The 17,385-nt window shown below is 42.0% G+C and overlaps 1 protein-coding gene and 1 long non-coding RNA gene across 12 annotated transcripts in view; one reads left to right on the top strand and one right to left on the bottom strand.

Moving 5' to 3' along the window:
- Positions 1–15,550, top strand: part of DLGAP4 (DLG associated protein 4) — a 176,712-nt gene extending 161,162 nt beyond the window's left edge. For 6 of the 8 annotated variants that reach the window (XM_016148334.2, XM_036229442.1, XM_016148336.2 and 3 more), the window contains 3 exons: positions 11,953–12,044; positions 12,830–12,985; positions 13,784–15,550. In XM_016148334.2, coding sequence (XP_016003820.2) covers positions 11,953–12,044; positions 12,830–12,985; positions 13,784–14,002 — 467 coding nt within the window. In that variant the 3' untranslated portion in view covers positions 14,003–15,550. Of the gene's footprint in view, positions 1–11,952; positions 12,045–12,829; positions 13,057–13,783 lie in introns of all 8 variants that reach the window. The other 2 variants (XM_036229445.1, XM_036229444.1) reach the window with 2 other exon arrangements.
- The window catches only part of LOC107512614, a 41,647-nt gene continuing 36,032 nt past the window's right edge, over positions 11,771–17,385 (bottom strand). The window contains exons 4-5 of one of the 4 annotated variants that reach the window (XR_001597342.2): positions 12,387–12,593; positions 11,771–12,215 (exon numbers count right to left, since the gene is read on the bottom strand). This is a non-coding gene — a long non-coding RNA (uncharacterized LOC107512614). Of the gene's footprint in view, positions 12,594–17,385 lie in introns of all 4 variants that reach the window. The other 3 variants (XR_001597339.2, XR_001597340.2, XR_004953617.1) reach the window with 3 other exon arrangements.

The following is a 17,385-nucleotide window of genomic DNA, read 5'->3' as shown; positions in this document are numbered from 1 at the left end:
TTGCTAGTAGATAGAAATGATGTTTGATCCTTGTGTCCAGGAACCTTATATAACTCAGTTCTCTTGGATTTGCATCATAAATAATCATATTGTTCACTAGTATGGCAGTTTTGTGTCTCTAATCTTACTGTATCTCACGCATATCTTGTCAAACTGCAAGAGCTTCACAACACTGGGGAATAATGGAGAGAAAGCGGCATCCCTCCCCTAGTCCTGCCCTTGATTCATTTAGTGAACAGTGACTGAGTACCACATGCCAGGCACTGTTCTAGCTTCTGGGTTTTAACAGTGGACAAAACAAAGCCCCCTGCCATCATGGAGCTTACATTCTCATGGGAAAAAAACAGAAAATAATCAAACAAGTCAACATATAATATATAAGATGATTTCACGTGCGACAGAGAAAATACAGGGCGGTCAGGGAAGGCCCGCTTGATAAGGTGATCTTGGAGCAGAAACCCGAAGGAAGGGAGAGAGAGGTCTTAGAGATGTGGAGATCAGAGCTAACGGCGGGAGCAGAGAACCCCTGTCGGGGGCAAGTGTTTGACATGAGCAGGAGGACAGAGGTGGAGATCAAGTCAGAGTGGTACCCCGGATCACAGAGGGCCTCAGAGGTGTTATTAAAGCCTTGACTTTTACTCCCAGAAGAGCTCTGAGTGCTGCTACTTGACATTCTTTTTTAAAGGATTTATCTGGTTTCTCTATGCAAAAGAAAGTAGGGAGAGAGGCACAAGTGGAAGTCGGGAGTAGAGTCAGGAGAAAGTAACTACAATCCGGGTCAGAGAAGATGGTGGCAGCCTTGGAGCATTTATGGGATGGGTCAGATTCTGGATATATTCTGAAAGTAGAGCAGGATTTCCAGATGGATTCGATGTGCAATAAGTGAAAGGAGTCAAAAATGGTTTGGGGTCTGAGTGAAGAAAAGGATGAACTTGGTGATGAGAGAGGAAAGACTAGTGCAAGTATCAGGAGAAAAGTCAGGTATCACAACGTTAGGTATCGAGTGGCGAAGTCAAGCAGGCAGTTGGATATGAGTCTGAGGAAAGGTCCAGGCCAAAGATTACATTTGGGAGTTATCAGTATAGATAAGGCCGGAAATGAGGTAAAAATGAGTAGAGAAGAGACACAATGCAAGGTTGAGCCCTAAGACACTTAAAACTTCATGGTGGGAAGAGAAGAGTGACCAGTGAGGTAAAAAAAAAAAAAAAAAAAAGGCAACTGGAACCCAACTGAGCAAGAGTTTCAGGAAGAATCAACTTTCTCAAATGGGTATCATCTGCCGAGTGAGAAAGTGGGAGGCGGCTCCGGAGGTTTGCGCAGAGATCTGAAATGGTCATCCAGAAGAGTGCAGAACCAGAGATGCGGCTGCAGAGAGTCGGGCAGGGGCATGTTCATGCAAAAGATAAGCTTGCTTTTATTTGTTTCCGATGTAATTGTGTTGTGTTTAGGGAATGTGTATCACACTTTTTATAAGACAGTTTGTCCATTTCTCCTTAAAATCATGTCAAATTTTGCTTTATATTGTTCTGAAGATATCTTAGTTGCATCAGGTTTAGAATTGTAATATTCCCAGTGATTCACTTGCTCTATTTTTCCAGATGTATATTTGTGTTTTGCCTTAAAGTCTTATTTTATGTGTTAGGAGTATTGCTGTTCCAGCTTTCTTTTGGTTAGGGTTTTTCTGATGTAATACCTCTATCCATCCTTTTACTTTCAACCTTTCAGTCCTTATAATCATGTCTCGTATCATTAGCATATACCTGGATTTTATGTTTTGTCCGATCTGTTGATTTTTATTTAAGTAGACAGTGTAGTCCATTTACAATGATATTTCTATATATGGGGGTTTATTCTTACCCTATTATTTTGTGGTATTTGTCCTACATTTTTAAGGTTTCTTTTTTCCCTCTCTTTCTTTTTGCCTTCTTTTGGATTAAACATCCCTCTACCCCATTCCCTTTACTAGTTTTGAGGGTGTTTTAGTTAGGATTAGGTTTGCCTATAAAATTTTTAAAAAGAGTGATTTGAACAAGACTGTTTATTTCAAGTTCAAGAATGTCCACAATAGTAAAGCCAGAGCCCCAGACTTCCTTTTTTCTTGAGGATTTATGTCATAATTGGCTTCTGTGTACAGGTCTTCTCATTATTCAAAGTGGCTGCTGGAATCCCAGAATCCCAGCAGCATTCCAGCCAGCAAAGGAACCAGTAGCAGAAAAAGAGCAAGCTGGCCCCACACATCACTTCTACCCCTTTGACCAGAATTTACACATACAGCTACTTATATCTCATAGCAAGGGAGCCTAGGAAATGCTTGATTCCAGGCTGCTACATGTGCAGTTAAAAATCGAAGGTCCCCACAAATCACTTATTTTCAGAAGCCTCTGCTGTGCTTAGTACTCAGAGTGTGCACATTACAGAGATGTGACATGATACTAACAACACAAGTCCTTATTCTGATTCTAATGTAACTTGTCACACCATTCTAATATTTTACATACCATGGCTCAGATTTTCCATCTGACAGTACTTCATCCTGGAAAATTCACATTATGCGCCTAAGAAATTTCTGTGTTTTTACTTCATCTGAGTAGAGTTGTGATTTGACAGGAAGGAAAAACAGGTTCTATTTCTGAGAGAGGAGGAGAAACAAATATTGAGAACTAGCTGGCTCTGCCACAGAAGTTATACACCATATTTCTATTCTTTTAACCCTTAAAATTTAACATTATTACTCAACATCTTTACCTTTCTCCCAAACAACAAAAGACCTTAAGTATGATTTATCTAGTTAAACCCCACAAATAATTATTTTGATTTTCAATTTATTATATGCCTATATGATAATTATTTTATAGTTATTTATTTAGATTTATCTATATGTTTATTATTTTCTTTGCTCACTCTTCCTTATAACTCATCTCTTCCTCTTTGGATCATCTTTGCCGAGTATATCCTTTAGAACTTTCTTTAATGAGTACCTGAGAGTTGTTATTAACTCCGTGTTTATCTGAAAATCTTTATTTTGCCCTTATTCTTATTAACCTTTATTTTTACTGCGAAATACATGCAAAGAATAGACAATGTAAAGAAACATAATAAAAAGAACATTCATGTACCCACTACCTAGTTTATAGAATAGAATGTTACCAGTATCTTTGAAGTTCAGTGATATCACCTTTCTGCCATAGCAGTAAGCACACTCTTGAATTTTGTATTAATTATACCTTTACTTTTTTAAATATTTGTAACACATGTCTGTGTCCCTAAGAAATAGATCATTTTGCCTGTTTTTGAAATTTATATTCATCAAAGCATAGTGTATATATTTTTCTGAGATTTGCTTAATTTTATTCAACATGGTTTTTGAGATTCACCCATGTTAATGCCTGTACCTGTAGTTCATTCTTTTCATTCACGTGTAGCATTCCACTGTATAAATATACTGTTGCTTTATCCATTCCACTCATGGGCATTTGAATTGTTTCTGGTTTTCGGTTGCGAACAATTTTTTACAACAGCATCGAGATATAATTTACAAACCATAAAATTCACCCCTTTATACAATTCAGTGGTTTTTAGTATATTCACAGGTTTGTGCAACCATCGCTGCTACCTAACTTTAGAACATTTTCATCACCCCAAAAAGAATCCTTGTACCTATTTAGTCTGTCATTCCTTGCCGATATCTCTCCCCATCCCTCAGCCCTAGGAAAACACTAGTCTACTTTATTCTCTATGGATTTGCCTGTTCTGGATATTTTATATAAATGGAGTCATGCAATGTGTAACCTCTTGCGGTTTACTTCTTTCACTTAACGTAATGTTTTTGAGGTTTTTCCATGTCGTAGCATGTTGTCAGTACTTAAGCCCTTTTTATTGCTGAATAATATTCCATGGTATGGGTGTATTGCATTTGGCTTATCCATTCACCAAGTTGTTTCCACTTTTCAGCTCTTAGGTATTCTTCGAAACACAAACATTTGATTTTAGTGACATCTGTTTAGTTTTTTCTTTGGATGGCAGTGCTTTAGGTGTCAAATCTATGAAACTATTGCCTAATACAGGGTCATGAAGATTTACTCCTGTTTACTTCTAAGAGTTTTACAGTTTTAGCTGTTATATTGAAGCCTGTGATTCGCTTTGAATGAATTTTCACCTTTGTATATTCAATTGTCCCAGCACCATTTGCTAGGCTATTCTTTCCCCATTGACTGGTCTTGGTATCCTTGTCAAAAATCATGTAAGAATTTACTTCTTGACTCTCGCTTCTATTCCGTTGCATGGATGAACATGTGTATACTTATGCCATTACCACACTGTCATGATTACTAGAGCTTTGTAATATATTTTGAAATTGGGAAATGTGAGTCCTCCAACTTTGTCCTTCAAATAAAAATACAAAAACGAAACAAAACAAAAAAAAACTTATGAGCAGCTCTCAGCTTCTCAAGAAAGGAAGTTCTAATTGTTACATGTATTGTAACCTTCTCCCAGTTTGTGACTTGTCTTTTCACTTTCTTTATGGCATCTTTTCAATGAGTAGATATTATTAATTTTAATGTAGTTAAATTTATCAGTCTTTTCCTTTATGGTTTGTGCTTTTTTCTGTATCTTAAGAAAATCTATCCTCCTAAAGTCAAAAAGATACTTAACTGTTTTCTTGTAACAGTTTTCAAGTTTCATCTTCCACATTTTAAGTCCTTGATGGCTTGAAACTGATTTGTCTGCATAGAGTGAGATAAGGGTCCATGTTAATTTTTTCTTATAGGATAATTATGTGTTAAAACATTCATCCTTATCCTACTGATATGTAATATAGCTCTGACAAATAGCAAGTTTCCTATATATGTTGCCCTGTTTCTGAGCTTTCTATTCTGTTTATTAATCTATCCCTAGGCCCAGATCATATTTTCTTCTTTGTTATAAACATATAATGAATCTTGATAATTGGAAGGACAAGTTTCCCCAACTTCATTCTTCAAGAATGGTTTGGCTAATTAATTGGCTCTTTGCTCTTCCACATAAATTTTGGAATCAACTTTTCAAGTTCCATGTTGACATTCTGATTGGTATTACATTAAATCTGTAGATTGATTTGAGGGAAAATGTACATCTTTATGAATTGAGTAATTACATGTCTCCATTACTTAGGTTTTCTTTAGTGTCTTTCAATTACATTTAAATTTTTTCAATATTAAAAACTTTACATATTTTTAAAAGATTTGTTAGTATTTTAATTCTAAAGGGATATAATTGGTGTTTTTTGTTATTGCATTTTCTATCATTAGTGAATGAAATGCTCTTTTATATTGATCTTATATCTGGAAACCTTGCTACATTCTTATTTTTATCCATAAATAATAAATTGTATCATTGAGTATGGTATTTACTGTAGGTTTGTTGTTGATAACTCTTATTCTGGTTAAGAAAAGTTTTTAATGGAATTTTTGGACTATATTTAGATAATCAAGTGGCTTCCCTTTTTAAAACTAGTAATGTGATAAATTTTATTAATAGATTTTTCTTTCTTGCCTTGATCAAGTATTTACACTTTTTTCATATTAGCTTATTATTCTTTCAGTACTTAATCTAAAGATTAAGTATGAACTACTAACCTGCATCCTTTACTTTGTAAAGACTAATCTAAATTAGTACCTTTACTATTTCACAGATGAGGCAAAGACCTTAGAACACTTTTATTGCCCAGTAGTGCAGTTCAACTACCTCACTGTACTATCGCTGTGAAGTAGTTTAGTTCTATTTATATTCTAACTGCCACAAGGATTTTTGTTTTACACAATCAATATTTACTTAGCTTTACCCACATACTTACCCGTTGTTACCCTTCACTCCTTTATTTCGCAAGATCGCTTTCTTTCTGCCTAAAGAACTCTCTTTAGTATTTAATGCAATATTTATCTTAAAATGTCTGTATTTTTCTTTTTTGAATAGTATTTTTGCTACGTATGAAATTCTAGGTTAGTACTGAGCTTCTTTCAACACTTTATAAATATGTTTTTGACTATGTTCTGGCTCCCACCCTTTCTATTGAAAAGTCAGCTGTCAGTCTTCCTGCTGCTCCTTTGAAGAATAAGTTTTTCTTCCTTTGCTTTTAAGACTTTTCTCCTGTGTTTAAGTTTTACCAGTTTTACTGGGATATCTTGGTATGGTTTCCTTTGTATTTTTTCCAGCTTGACGTTCACAGGGTTTCTCGAATCTCTGGCTTTAATAACATCCATCAGTTTCAGAAAAGTTGATCATTATGTCCACATATTTCTGCTCCATTGTATTTCTTCTCCTCATGAACTCCAATTACACAGGTTAGCCTGCCAGGTCTTAGGTTTCTTCATTCTTTTTTCTGTACTTTTTATTTTTCCTCCTCAAGCCTCAGTCTTGGTATTTCCTGTTGGATTACTGTATAGTTCAGCTGTGACTAATCTATTAAACCCATCTATTTTGGTCTTAATTTCAATTACTATATTTTAGTTCTAGAATTTCCATTTGATTCTTGATAGATTCTTGTCATATATCTTCTCAGATGTATTCAGAGTTATAATAAAGCCCTTGTCCAATAACTCTAGTTAATCTACAGCCCCTGTAGGTTTTTTCTTTTTTCTGTATTTTTCTCTTTTGGTGTGCAGTCCATTTGGTCCTATCTCCTGCTAAGCTTGGTAATTTTTATTCAGTGCTAGAAACCCTATTTGAAAACCACAGAAATAAATTGAAGCTCAGGATCATTTTCTATTCATCAAGAAAACATGTGCTTGTTTCTTGCAGGCAGAATAGGGCCAGACACAGTATACCAGAGATGTTCTGGTAAAACTTTTAACGGATTCAAAGCCGGCTTTTAGTGACGGCTGTCCATTTCTAGTTTGCCCTTACCCTAGTGTGCACTCTTCAAGGAATCCCAGTGAGAGCCTGCAGTATTTCTAAGCCCCTTCTCAGCAGACCCTGAGCTCATTTTTCTCCCACATCTTCAGAAAGTTGGAAGCTTTGCTCAGCTTAAAGCACTTCCCTTAAGTCCTGTTTGCTTTTGTCGCTCTGAATTCCAATTTTGGTCTTCCTATCCCCATGAAACTTGCACAAGCTCTGCTCAGCCTTTTAACCACCACTTTCTGCTTGGCTTCTAAGCCTCTCAGCCTTATGCTGCTTATAAGCTGGGAGATAGATGCCTTGGGGTAAAAGCAGTACAGAGTATCAGACATGCCTGAATATTGTTTCCTTCTCACTGGGATCTTAGCCGCTCAGATTCTGGTTGCTTTGATAATTTTTAATGCCTTGAAAGAGATTTTTTGTTGTTTTGGTATTTAGTGGTAGGAGGCTCAGTTTGTCTGATACTAACTGGTTTTTCACTGCCCAAATCAGAGGTCATTAGAATTTTCTTAAGTTGAGTCAGTCTTGTATTGCCAGAATAAACCCAGCTGAATTATGATATAGCATCATTTTAGTACATTGTTGGACTTGATGTATTAATATCTGATTTAATAATTCTGCCTTCGTGAGAAATTGGTAATTTTCCTTGCTCATCCTTATCCTGTTGTAGTATCAAGATTATCTAGCTTCATAAAAAGACTCTGGGATGTTTCCTCTATTCATATCTTCTTTTGTTTAAGAAGAAAATGAACTTTTACTTCACAGTTCTGTAAAACTCTTTTTTTAAAATACCTTTTCCAGTATGGTTATATCATCTGGCCCTTTTGCATTCCTAATCTCTTTTATTTGTACCCTGTCTCCTTTATATTATGGTCTGGCAGGGCTTCTTAATTTTATTAATCTTTTATTATATGTTGGTTTATTACTTTATTAATTTCTTCTCTTTTGGGGTTAGTCGTATTGTTCCTTTACTAATGTCTTAAATTGGAAACTTAACTCATTTGCTTTTCAGTCTGTCCTTTTTAAAAATGAGTTTTAAAACTGTGGATTTCTCTTTTAAGTACTACTTTAGCGATATATAACAGGATATAAAATATTTCCAACTTCCACTCTGATTTCTTGGACCAATGGGCTATTTAGAAGTGTATTTTTTTGTTTGTTTTTAACTATAATGGGTTTATTATGTTTCCACTACTAATTTCTAACCTAATTATATCAATGTCAGAAATCATGATCTGCATGATGCCCAGTTCGAGATTTGTTGAGATGTACTGTACAGTACAGCCGAGAGTGTGGTCGGTATTGGTGACTGTTCCATAAGCGTGTGAAAAGAAAGTTTATTTTAGAGCTAGGGGTATAGCGTTCTGTGTTATATCTTTTGAATCAAGTTTGTTAAGTGAATCAAATATTCTCTGACCTGATTTTTTTGGTCAGTTTTACCTGTTAGCTACTCAGAAAAAGTATGTTAAGATCTTCCTCTCTGGTGATAGATTTGTCAGTCTCTTTTTATAGTGTGTTACTTTTTGCTTTACACATTTGAAACTATGTTATTAAATACCTATTGAAACTGTTATTAAATACCTATGAGTTAAGAATTGTTTTAAATTTCCAGGTGAATTGAACTTTTTATCAATATTTAGTGCCCCTTTTTATTTCTACTTTTGGCATAGTCCATTCTTATATTAGTATAACTATACCAGAATTCTTTTGTGGTGTTGTTTTAGTATTTACCAGGTTTACCGTTTCCATTTTTTCATTTATAACATTGGAAATTTGGTTCATTTGTAAAGACCGTAATTACTAATATATTTGGATTAATATATTTTATTCTGTACTTTGTCTCTTTTCTGCCTTTTTAAAATTATTTAACTGTGGCAAAATATATATAACATAAAATTGGCATTTTAATCATTTTTAAACGTACAGTTTAGCGACATTAATTACATTAACAATGTTTTGCACCTATCACCACTATATAATTCTCAAACTCTTTCATTACCCCAGAAACTCTGTACCTATCCAGCAGTAACTCCTCATTCCCATTCCTTACCCACAGCCCCTAGTAACTTCTGATGTACTTTCTGTCTACTTGCATTTGCCTATTCTAGGTAATTCATGTAAGTGGAATCATATACTGTGTGGCCTTTTTTGTCTGGCTTCTATCACTTAGCATCATGTTTTCAAGTTTCATCCATGTTGTAGCTAGCATATATTAGAACTTCATTCCTTTTTATGGCTGAGTAATACTCCATTGTGTGTTTTACCACATTTTATTCATTCATTCACCTATTGATGGGCACTTGGATTGTTTTCACCTGTGTCGTGAATAATGCTGCTATGAATATTGGCATGTGAGTATTTAAGTCACTATGGACCTAGGAATGGGTTTGCTTAGTTTTATGGTAACTGTATGTTTAACTTTTAGAGGAACCACCAAACTTTCCCACAGCAGCTGCACCGTTTTATATTCCTACCAGCAATGCACAGAATTTCAGTTTTCTCTCATCTTTGCCAATGCTTTTTGTTTTCTGGGGGGGTGGGGTTTTTTGTTTTTTTTTTTTCCGGTTGGTGTTTTTATAATAGTCATCTTAATAGGGTTAAAGTGGTGTTTCCTTTTGGTTTTGATTTGCACTTCCTTCATGACTGATGATGCTGAACATGCTTACTGACCATTTGTAGATCTTTGGAGAAATAGCTAATCAAGTTCTTGCCCATTTTAAAACTGGATTGTCTTTTTTGTTGATTCAGCATTCTTTATATTGTCTGGATATTCTTTATCAGATATATGATTTGCAAATAATTTTCCCATTCTGTGGGTTGTTTACATTTTCTTTACAGTATATTTTTATGCATAAAAGTTTTCAGTTTTCGTGAAGTGAAATTCATCTTTTTTCTTTTGTTGCCTGTGCTTTTGGTATCTTGTTTAAGAAACTACTGCCAAATCCAAAGTCATTAAGATTTGCTCCTATGTTTTCATCTAAGAGTTTTACGGTTTTAGGTTACTTTTTAGGTCTTTGATCTATTCTGAGTTATTTTATATAGTATAAGGTGAGAGTCCAACTTCATTCTTTTGCATGGGGATATCTGGTTTTCCCAGCACCATTTGTTGAAAAGACTGTCCTTTCTCCATTCACACTCATTCTTGAAGGATAGTTACTCTGCGGGTAGAATTCTAAGATAACACTTTTCTCTCGGCACCATGTTCAGTTGCCATCCATCGCTGTAGTTGAGAAGTTTGCTGTTTAATTCATTCCTTTGGCAGTAATCTTTGCTTGCTCCTTGGTTGCTTCCTAAGAGTTTCTCTTTGACTTTACTGTAAATAAATGTGAATTACTTGGGATTCATTTAGATTCCTGAATCTGAGGACTGGTGTCGGCCAATTCTGGAAAATTCTAAATAGTGATTTATGTTCTCTTCTTTTAGAACTCTGATAGTCTTCCCCTCTCTCTTCCATGCCTCTTAGTCACTTTCTTTTTGATCGTCTCTTCAGTACATTTAGTTGCTGCTTTTATTTCTTAAAAAATAAAGTACCCAAGAGCAGTCTTATGGTTAGGAATTCTCGGGAGATACTTTTCCTTTTATTCTCTCTCTCCTTTTGACCAACCCAGGCACATATCCGCACTACCTACTTTAGGGGATGCAGGGGAAGACAGGGGACTCATTTTATTCCCAGCAGCTTAGTTATTCATTTCAAAAGATGTTTGTTAATCAAGCAGTTTAAGCATTTTGAACCAGGAGCTTTTACACTTATATTTACCTTGTCTTTTCTAGTTTTCATCGGGTTTTATTCTTCTTGCTGCTTCCCTTGTGTCCGTGATGACCTGCTTTTTCTCTTGCACTAGATCCGGAGCTCATGTGTTATCTCCCATTGTCCTGCGTCTGTCTGTTTTTGGGGCACCTCCATCTCTGCTTTGAACCACTGTTTTACATTTCCATGGCTAAATGTCACACTTTTCATCTCTTCCCTGGCCACAATTTTCTGGTGAATGTTCATCTGCCATTTGCTGTTCCTGTAGTATCTGTTTAACCTCCTGTGTTGATTCCTTTTTAATTACTAATTTTTTAATGAGGTGACATTCTTCTTTGATGAGCTCTTGTCAGTAGATCATTGTGGGACAGACAAGTGCTGTGTGCCCTCAGCCTTGTCTTCTCCCCAGGCAACTTCAGGGCTGCTTACAATGCCGTGCCTCCCCACCCCTCGTCCTTGCTGCCAAACCAGGTTCAGGATGCTGGAGTCCTTCGTATGTCAAGGGAGAGACTGTGGGCCTCTCCCTTCGAGATGTGCTACTTTGGAGAACTCAAAAACTAACACCTTGACCTGAGATCTTCAAGCCCCAGAACCCTCCTTGTGTGGCTGTCATTGCATGTGGCAGTCTTCCTCACACTGTGGTCCAGAGTTCTGTGAGACGATGTGCATTTTGGGGCTTTCTGGGGGGAATGGGAGATAGTACTTCCTTTGCCACCATTTTAAAACTGGAACTCACACTAAAAGATCAACCTGTATTCCTAGTTAAATATCTCCTGATTAATTCTTCTGTTCAGTTCTACTTGTTTTATAACTTAAGAAGACTTACATTTATGTTCAAAATGAAAGTGACCTATTCCTGTCATGTCTTACCTGCTCTTAGGGCTCTTGAAATTGTGTCATGTTCTTTGTTTACTCTCTGAAAGAGTTTGTAGATAGGGATCATCTGTTCTTTGAAAGTTTTCTATAAAAACCTCACCTGTAAAACTAAATAGGCCTGGTTCATTTTTCTGGGAAGATTTTAAGTTTTTTAAAAAGTATTAATCTAAACAGATTTTCTATTTCTCTTTGAAGAATAATTTACATTTTTCTGGAAATTTCTTCCTTTTAAACTGAGTTTTCAAACTTAGTGCACAAAATGTCATTAGGAACTAGGGGATGGAGTCACTTTATTGTTTGCAGTTTTCACAATGAGAACGGATTAATATATAAAATGAAGACCAACTGCCGTCACCAAATGATGGCATCCTCAGGTGGGGTGGGAAGACGAAAGCTATGACTGCCTCCACCCCAGCAAACGATACGCGCTGCTCAGTCTTATTCTACTTTCTCAGTCTTAGGAAAAGTCCTCAGTGCTGTGGGCAGTGCCCAACTACTGATGTCTCAGAAATTCCAGCAGTTCCGGGGCCTCTGTGAACAAAACTTGGTGAGTGTGATTCTCCTTCCTCCAGAGCGGGGCCTTTGGCTGCCTGCTAGATCCCCCAGCTGGATTAGCCCCTCTGAGCCTCTGGAACTCCTCTGTAACATGGAGAAGGTGCTGCCTCCTTATGGCATTGGAAAGAGGCCGGGAATGGTCCTTTCAGGTAGCCAATACCTTCTGAACTAGAAAAGTGAGCAGGAAGGGATGGTCAGTCAATGTAAGTTAAAGATCAGTTAGGTCTGCTTTATTTATACAAAACATCCTGTATCTAAGAAGACAACCACCAAGGTAAAAAATTAAAAACTACCACCACTAGGTTTGGTGGCTTTCCTTCTCCCCCACCCCTACCTGCTGGGAGTGTGGAGGCCTCTCTCCAACTAGCCGGGGTGGAAGAAAATGGCAGTGTTTGTCTCGGGAAGTCATGAGGAGGAATGTGTTGTCAGAGGACAGAATGAGGGGAGACCACATGGATTCCATCATTGTACCTGCCCGGGAGGAATGCTGGCTCCTCCCTGCCTCACTGCAAGACCGCGGCCAGGAACTTCTGTTTCCTTCCTGTAAAATGAGAACAGTGGTGGCACAGGTCTCGGTCCCCCATGTATGTGCAGGGACTCTTCCTCCCAAAGATCCCACCATCAGGGCTGGCAGTGACCAGGAACTGATTTCATTCACTCATGCAGATACTAACCCTGGGAAGAGGGGAGCAAGACTAGGCCTCAGGGGGCCCCCACCAGGGCCTGTAGGACCAGTCTCTGCCTGGCTTGCCCCATTGATCCCTTTCTGCCCCGCAGAACCCTGACGCCAACCCACGTCCAACAGCCCAGGACCTGGCAGGGTTCTGGGACCTGCTACAGCTGTCCATCGAGGACATCAGCATGAAGTTTGATGAACTCTACCACCTCAAGGCCAACAGCTGGCAGCTGGTGGAGACCCCCGAGAAGAGGAAGGTGAGCATGGAGCAGTGCGGAGGGGAAGTCCAGGGACAAATTCCTGGTCGGCAATAACGCTGCCCACATCGGTCAGTGCTGCTTGGCTCCCTTCTCCGTGTGTCGTCTTTGAGCTGGGGGCTCACATCCATCAGTGCGCGGGGTCCATGCTCGGCACTCGTCTGGCATGCCGCTCGCTCTTTGTAGTGAAAGCTGCCCCTCTGAAGCATGCCACCCTGCCCTGCATGTTCAGAAAATGGGGCTCCTGGGAGACATGCCCACAGCGTCAAGCACAAGTGTAGACATGGCTGTGGGGACTCTTGAGGCAGAAAAATGGTCCTTCTCCTGGAGCCACACTTCCAGGAGTATATGGGGGCCAGCCTCCTCCCTGAGGCCCAGGCTTCTTTCTGTAAAATGGGCGCCCAGTGACCCCTCTGGTCATTGTTACTAGACTGTGGGCCTTGTAAGTTCTGATCCCCTAGAATAGCATGTGAAATGTGAGCTGGGAGTTGTAGGGTCTGACTGGGCTGTGTGACTCAGGCTTGTTCCTGCCTGGTCTCCTAATGGTTCAAGGCTGGGGTGGGAACAGGTGATCTGACCATCCCTTCCTGCTAGAACATTCTGAGCTTGCTTTTTGCTCCTATGCCTTGTGCTATTCCCACTATCATTGCTTCTTGTGGCTTCTTGATTCCAAATGTGTGTTGCTTGTGCCCGATGCAGGGAGGCTGGGGCAGAGACTCCAGCTGCCAGCAGTGGGTGGTAGTGCCACACAAAAGGTGGCACCTTTATTTTTCTTCCCTCCTCAATGTCTCACTAAAGGAAGAGAAGAAACCACCCCCTCCAGTCCCAAAGAAGCCAGCCAAATCCAAGCCAGCGGTGAGCCGCGACAAGGCCTCCGACGCTGGCGACAAGCAGCGTCAGGAGGCCCGCAAGAGACTCCTGGCAGCCAAGCGGGCAGCTTCTGTGAGGCAGAACTCAGCCACAGAGAGTGCGGACAGCATCGAGATTTATGTCCCCGAGGCCCAGACCCGGCTCTGAGACCAGGAAGCAAATAATTTTAAGTCATTTAAAAATCACACAAGCTAAATGCAAATGGAACAAAAATTTTTTCAACCTTTAGTATGGTTATTCTATCTAGAGACCCTGAGCCAACTTTCAAATTGACGCATACAAGGGCTCACAATTTGGCTTTTTTGGGTCCCTCCCAGCTTTAGGTTATGAAGACTTCACATAAAAAGTCAACAAAAACACCAAACTCTTTTTTTTCCTCTTGCTGGCCGTGGTGGACTAGGTAGATGGACTTCGGCGCTTGCCCGGCCCAGCCTCCAGACTGCGGTCTTTTTACTTGTTCTAACGAGAACTTAAACTAGCTTGTTTACAAGACGACGACAGCCCAAGGGGAGCCTTGGGCACCTGCCATGTCCGTCCTTCTCCTCCCGGCTACCCCCGCTCTGACCTCGGAGTTTTCATTCTTATGTTTCTCTTTTCCCTTCAGAGCTCACACAGGGGTCACCATCCTGGCTGCCGGCTTTCTGGTTCTCAGCCCCTTTTGTGGTTGAGATCCCAGAGGACAGAGCGTTGGACATACCTCCCCTCCCCCGCCAAGTGCTCACACACAGTCACACACATGCACACACACAGATGGAGGTTCCTCTCAGCAGAAACAGCCCTCCCCTGAGATTCGCCAGCCCTAGGCAGGGTCAGGCTGGCGATGCACCTCCAGGGAAGGATGAGGGTTCAGGCTCTGGGGGAACGTGAGCTAAAAGCCAGTAATCACACTCCAGACTCCCGCCTTTTTCTTCTCTCCAGCCCCTTCTTCCTTCAGCAAAATGTATGACTCAGAGTGACTTGCAGGGGGCACTCGAGAGAGAGGGGCCCCATTTGTCTGTCCCTGGTTGAGCCTGTGTACAGTACCCGAGGGGCGGGCGGCTGTGTCTATACGTATGTGTACATATGCACATAGACCTTAGAGTGTATATTTAACAAACGCCCATCTGCTCACCCTTGCCCACCAGCGCCACCGCTGGCTCTCGGGGCACCTGGCAGGAGGCGGGTGTGTGAATAGCATATATTTTTACATGTACTATATCTAGGTGTGTGTACAAGTGTGTGTAAAAATATATACCTTGTGTGTAAGCAGCCCCCTTTTTTTGGTCTCCCACCTGCCCAGCCTCTGGGTTTTCTGTTCTGTTCTGTTTTTTTGACCCCAACCACCCTCCTCTCCCCTGCCCCCCAGCCCCACTCCCAGGGTGTCCTAAGCCCTGAGCTGCAATGGCCCGGGGCCTGCAGGGCGGGGAGGGCAGTGGGAGGGCGAGGCCCAGCCCGCAGCGAGCTCAGTGCACGAGGGCTGCTCTGCTCTGTACAGACTACAGCACTGGAGAGTCCTCGCGTCGGGCACTTGCTGCAGGGGGCCCCAGGTGAACCAAGGGCCTGCTCTGGGCCCCATTCCAGCTTGGCCGCCGTCTGTGACCTTGGGCAAGTCACTTGACCTCTGTGTGCCTCAACTTCCTCCTCTGTAAAGTGGGGACAGTCCCTGCCCCTCCCTACCTCACAGGCATGTTGTGAGAATAAATGAGGTAACGTGTACCAAGGGCTCATGGTGTTATTGCGGTGGGAAGGGTCCGGCTGGGGTGAGGCATGTGGAGTGGACTGTCCCGGAGACCGACCCAGACCCTTTCCAAATGGCAGCGCTATGGGACAGGCTGACTGGAGCGCAGACCGCCATCCCAGCTCCATCACACACCAGCTCTGTGATCCTGGGCAAGAAAACTAAGCTCTCGGTTCCCTCACGTGGAAAACGTGTGCAACATCTACCTTACCAACTTCCTCTGAGAAATAAATGCTTAATGGCTGCTGTACAGGAGCCAAGACGGGCTGCCCTCACTGACCGACCCCGACTCCGCGTGCCTCCTGGGACCGGGCCCTCCGGACCCACTCCAGCAGCCGCCCTGACAGGCGCATGCGCCGAGCGCACCTCCTGAGCAGCTGCTCCACCAGACCCGGCGCCTGCAGGTCGTTGAGAGCCCATGCTCTGGTGGGGGAGACCGACACCGAACACGTCATAGATGAGTTCGAGTCTACACAAGGTGGTAGAAAAGACGAGACAGCACGGGGAGGCCGTGGGAACCCTGACAGCACCACCTAACCTGGTCTGGGCAGGAGCCTTCTTGTCAAGCCGGGAGGACGTGAGGATTAACCAGCTTTGGTGGATGGCGGTGGCGTGCAGGGGAGAAACTGCATTCTAGGCAGAAGGAACAGGAGGTTCCAATGCCATGTGGTAACAACATGCCCTTTTTAGAAAGTTCTTGGCCCAACTGAGCTGCAGACACCTGGCTTCCTCCGAGTGACCTCAGGCCAGGGGATGCAAAGAACCGCCTTCCCCAGGATTTTGTTTAGCTGCCTACCCTTCCCCAGTGGGGCCCCTCAGAGCTCACCCCAACCCTGTGGGTCAGACTCCCCTGCTCTTGGGGCAGCTTGCTCTCATCTCTGAACCCTGTTAGTGGCAGCTGAGTGCCCACTGACCATGGTGGCTCTTCCTGGGCCTGTCTCTTCCCTGTGACCAGGCTGAGGGGGACATGAAGAGATTTTTGGTTGTCTTGGGCGCTAAGCCAGACACAGGTGTGACTGAACACAGGAGGTGGCTAGGCTGAACTTAAGAGCCCCTATCCTGCTAGCATCCCAGCTCTGCCCCGACGGGCCTTGTGGGACCAGGGTGTGGACTGTTACCCTTCCGAGCCTGAGCCTGAGTATTTCTGCTGCAGCAACAGAGGGCGTTGAAGGTTAGGTGAGGGTCATAGGGAGAGAGCCTGCTCTCCCTGCATCTTCGTAGAGGGGAGGGAAGCACCTGATGTGCAGAATCTGGCCCCGCCCCCAGCCCTGCTGGCACAGCAGCGGAGGGATCCCCTGTCCCGAGTTGAAAGAGTAATATAATGAGCACCACACCCTGTCCTTTACCCAGAATCACCAATTGTCGACATTTTGCCATATTTGCATTATGCCCTTCAGATAAACTTTTTTCAGCCATTTGAGAGTAAGCAGCATACACTATGCTATTTCGTCTCCATATACACCACACCACTCCTAAGAATAAGGACATGCCTGCATGACCACAGTCCCCTCACCACCTCTAATTTAACAAACAAGCGGTCCAGAGCGCCTCCCTCTACCAGCCCAGACACGAACACCAGCTGAAGCACAGCCACACTCCAAACGCCCCAGTAATGTGCTCTGTGGCGGGGTCCCCAACCCCCGGGCTGTGCACAGTACTGGTCCCTGGCCTGTCAGGAACTGGGCTGCACAACAGGAGGTGAGCGGCGGGCCAGCGAGCGAGCGAAGCTTCATCCCCCTTTGCAGCTACTCCCCGGCCCTAGCATCATCGCTTCAGCTCCACCTAACATCATCAGGCATAGATTCTCAGGAGC

This window comes from Rousettus aegyptiacus, unplaced genomic scaffold (assembly GCF_014176215.1).
Source record: "Rousettus aegyptiacus isolate mRouAeg1 unplaced genomic scaffold, mRouAeg1.p scaffold_m13_p_12, whole genome shotgun sequence".
NCBI lineage: Eukaryota > Metazoa > Chordata > Mammalia > Chiroptera > Pteropodidae > Rousettus > Rousettus aegyptiacus.
The sequence above is the reverse complement of the archived record's forward strand: the minus strand, read 5'-3'. Positions and strand labels throughout refer to the sequence as shown.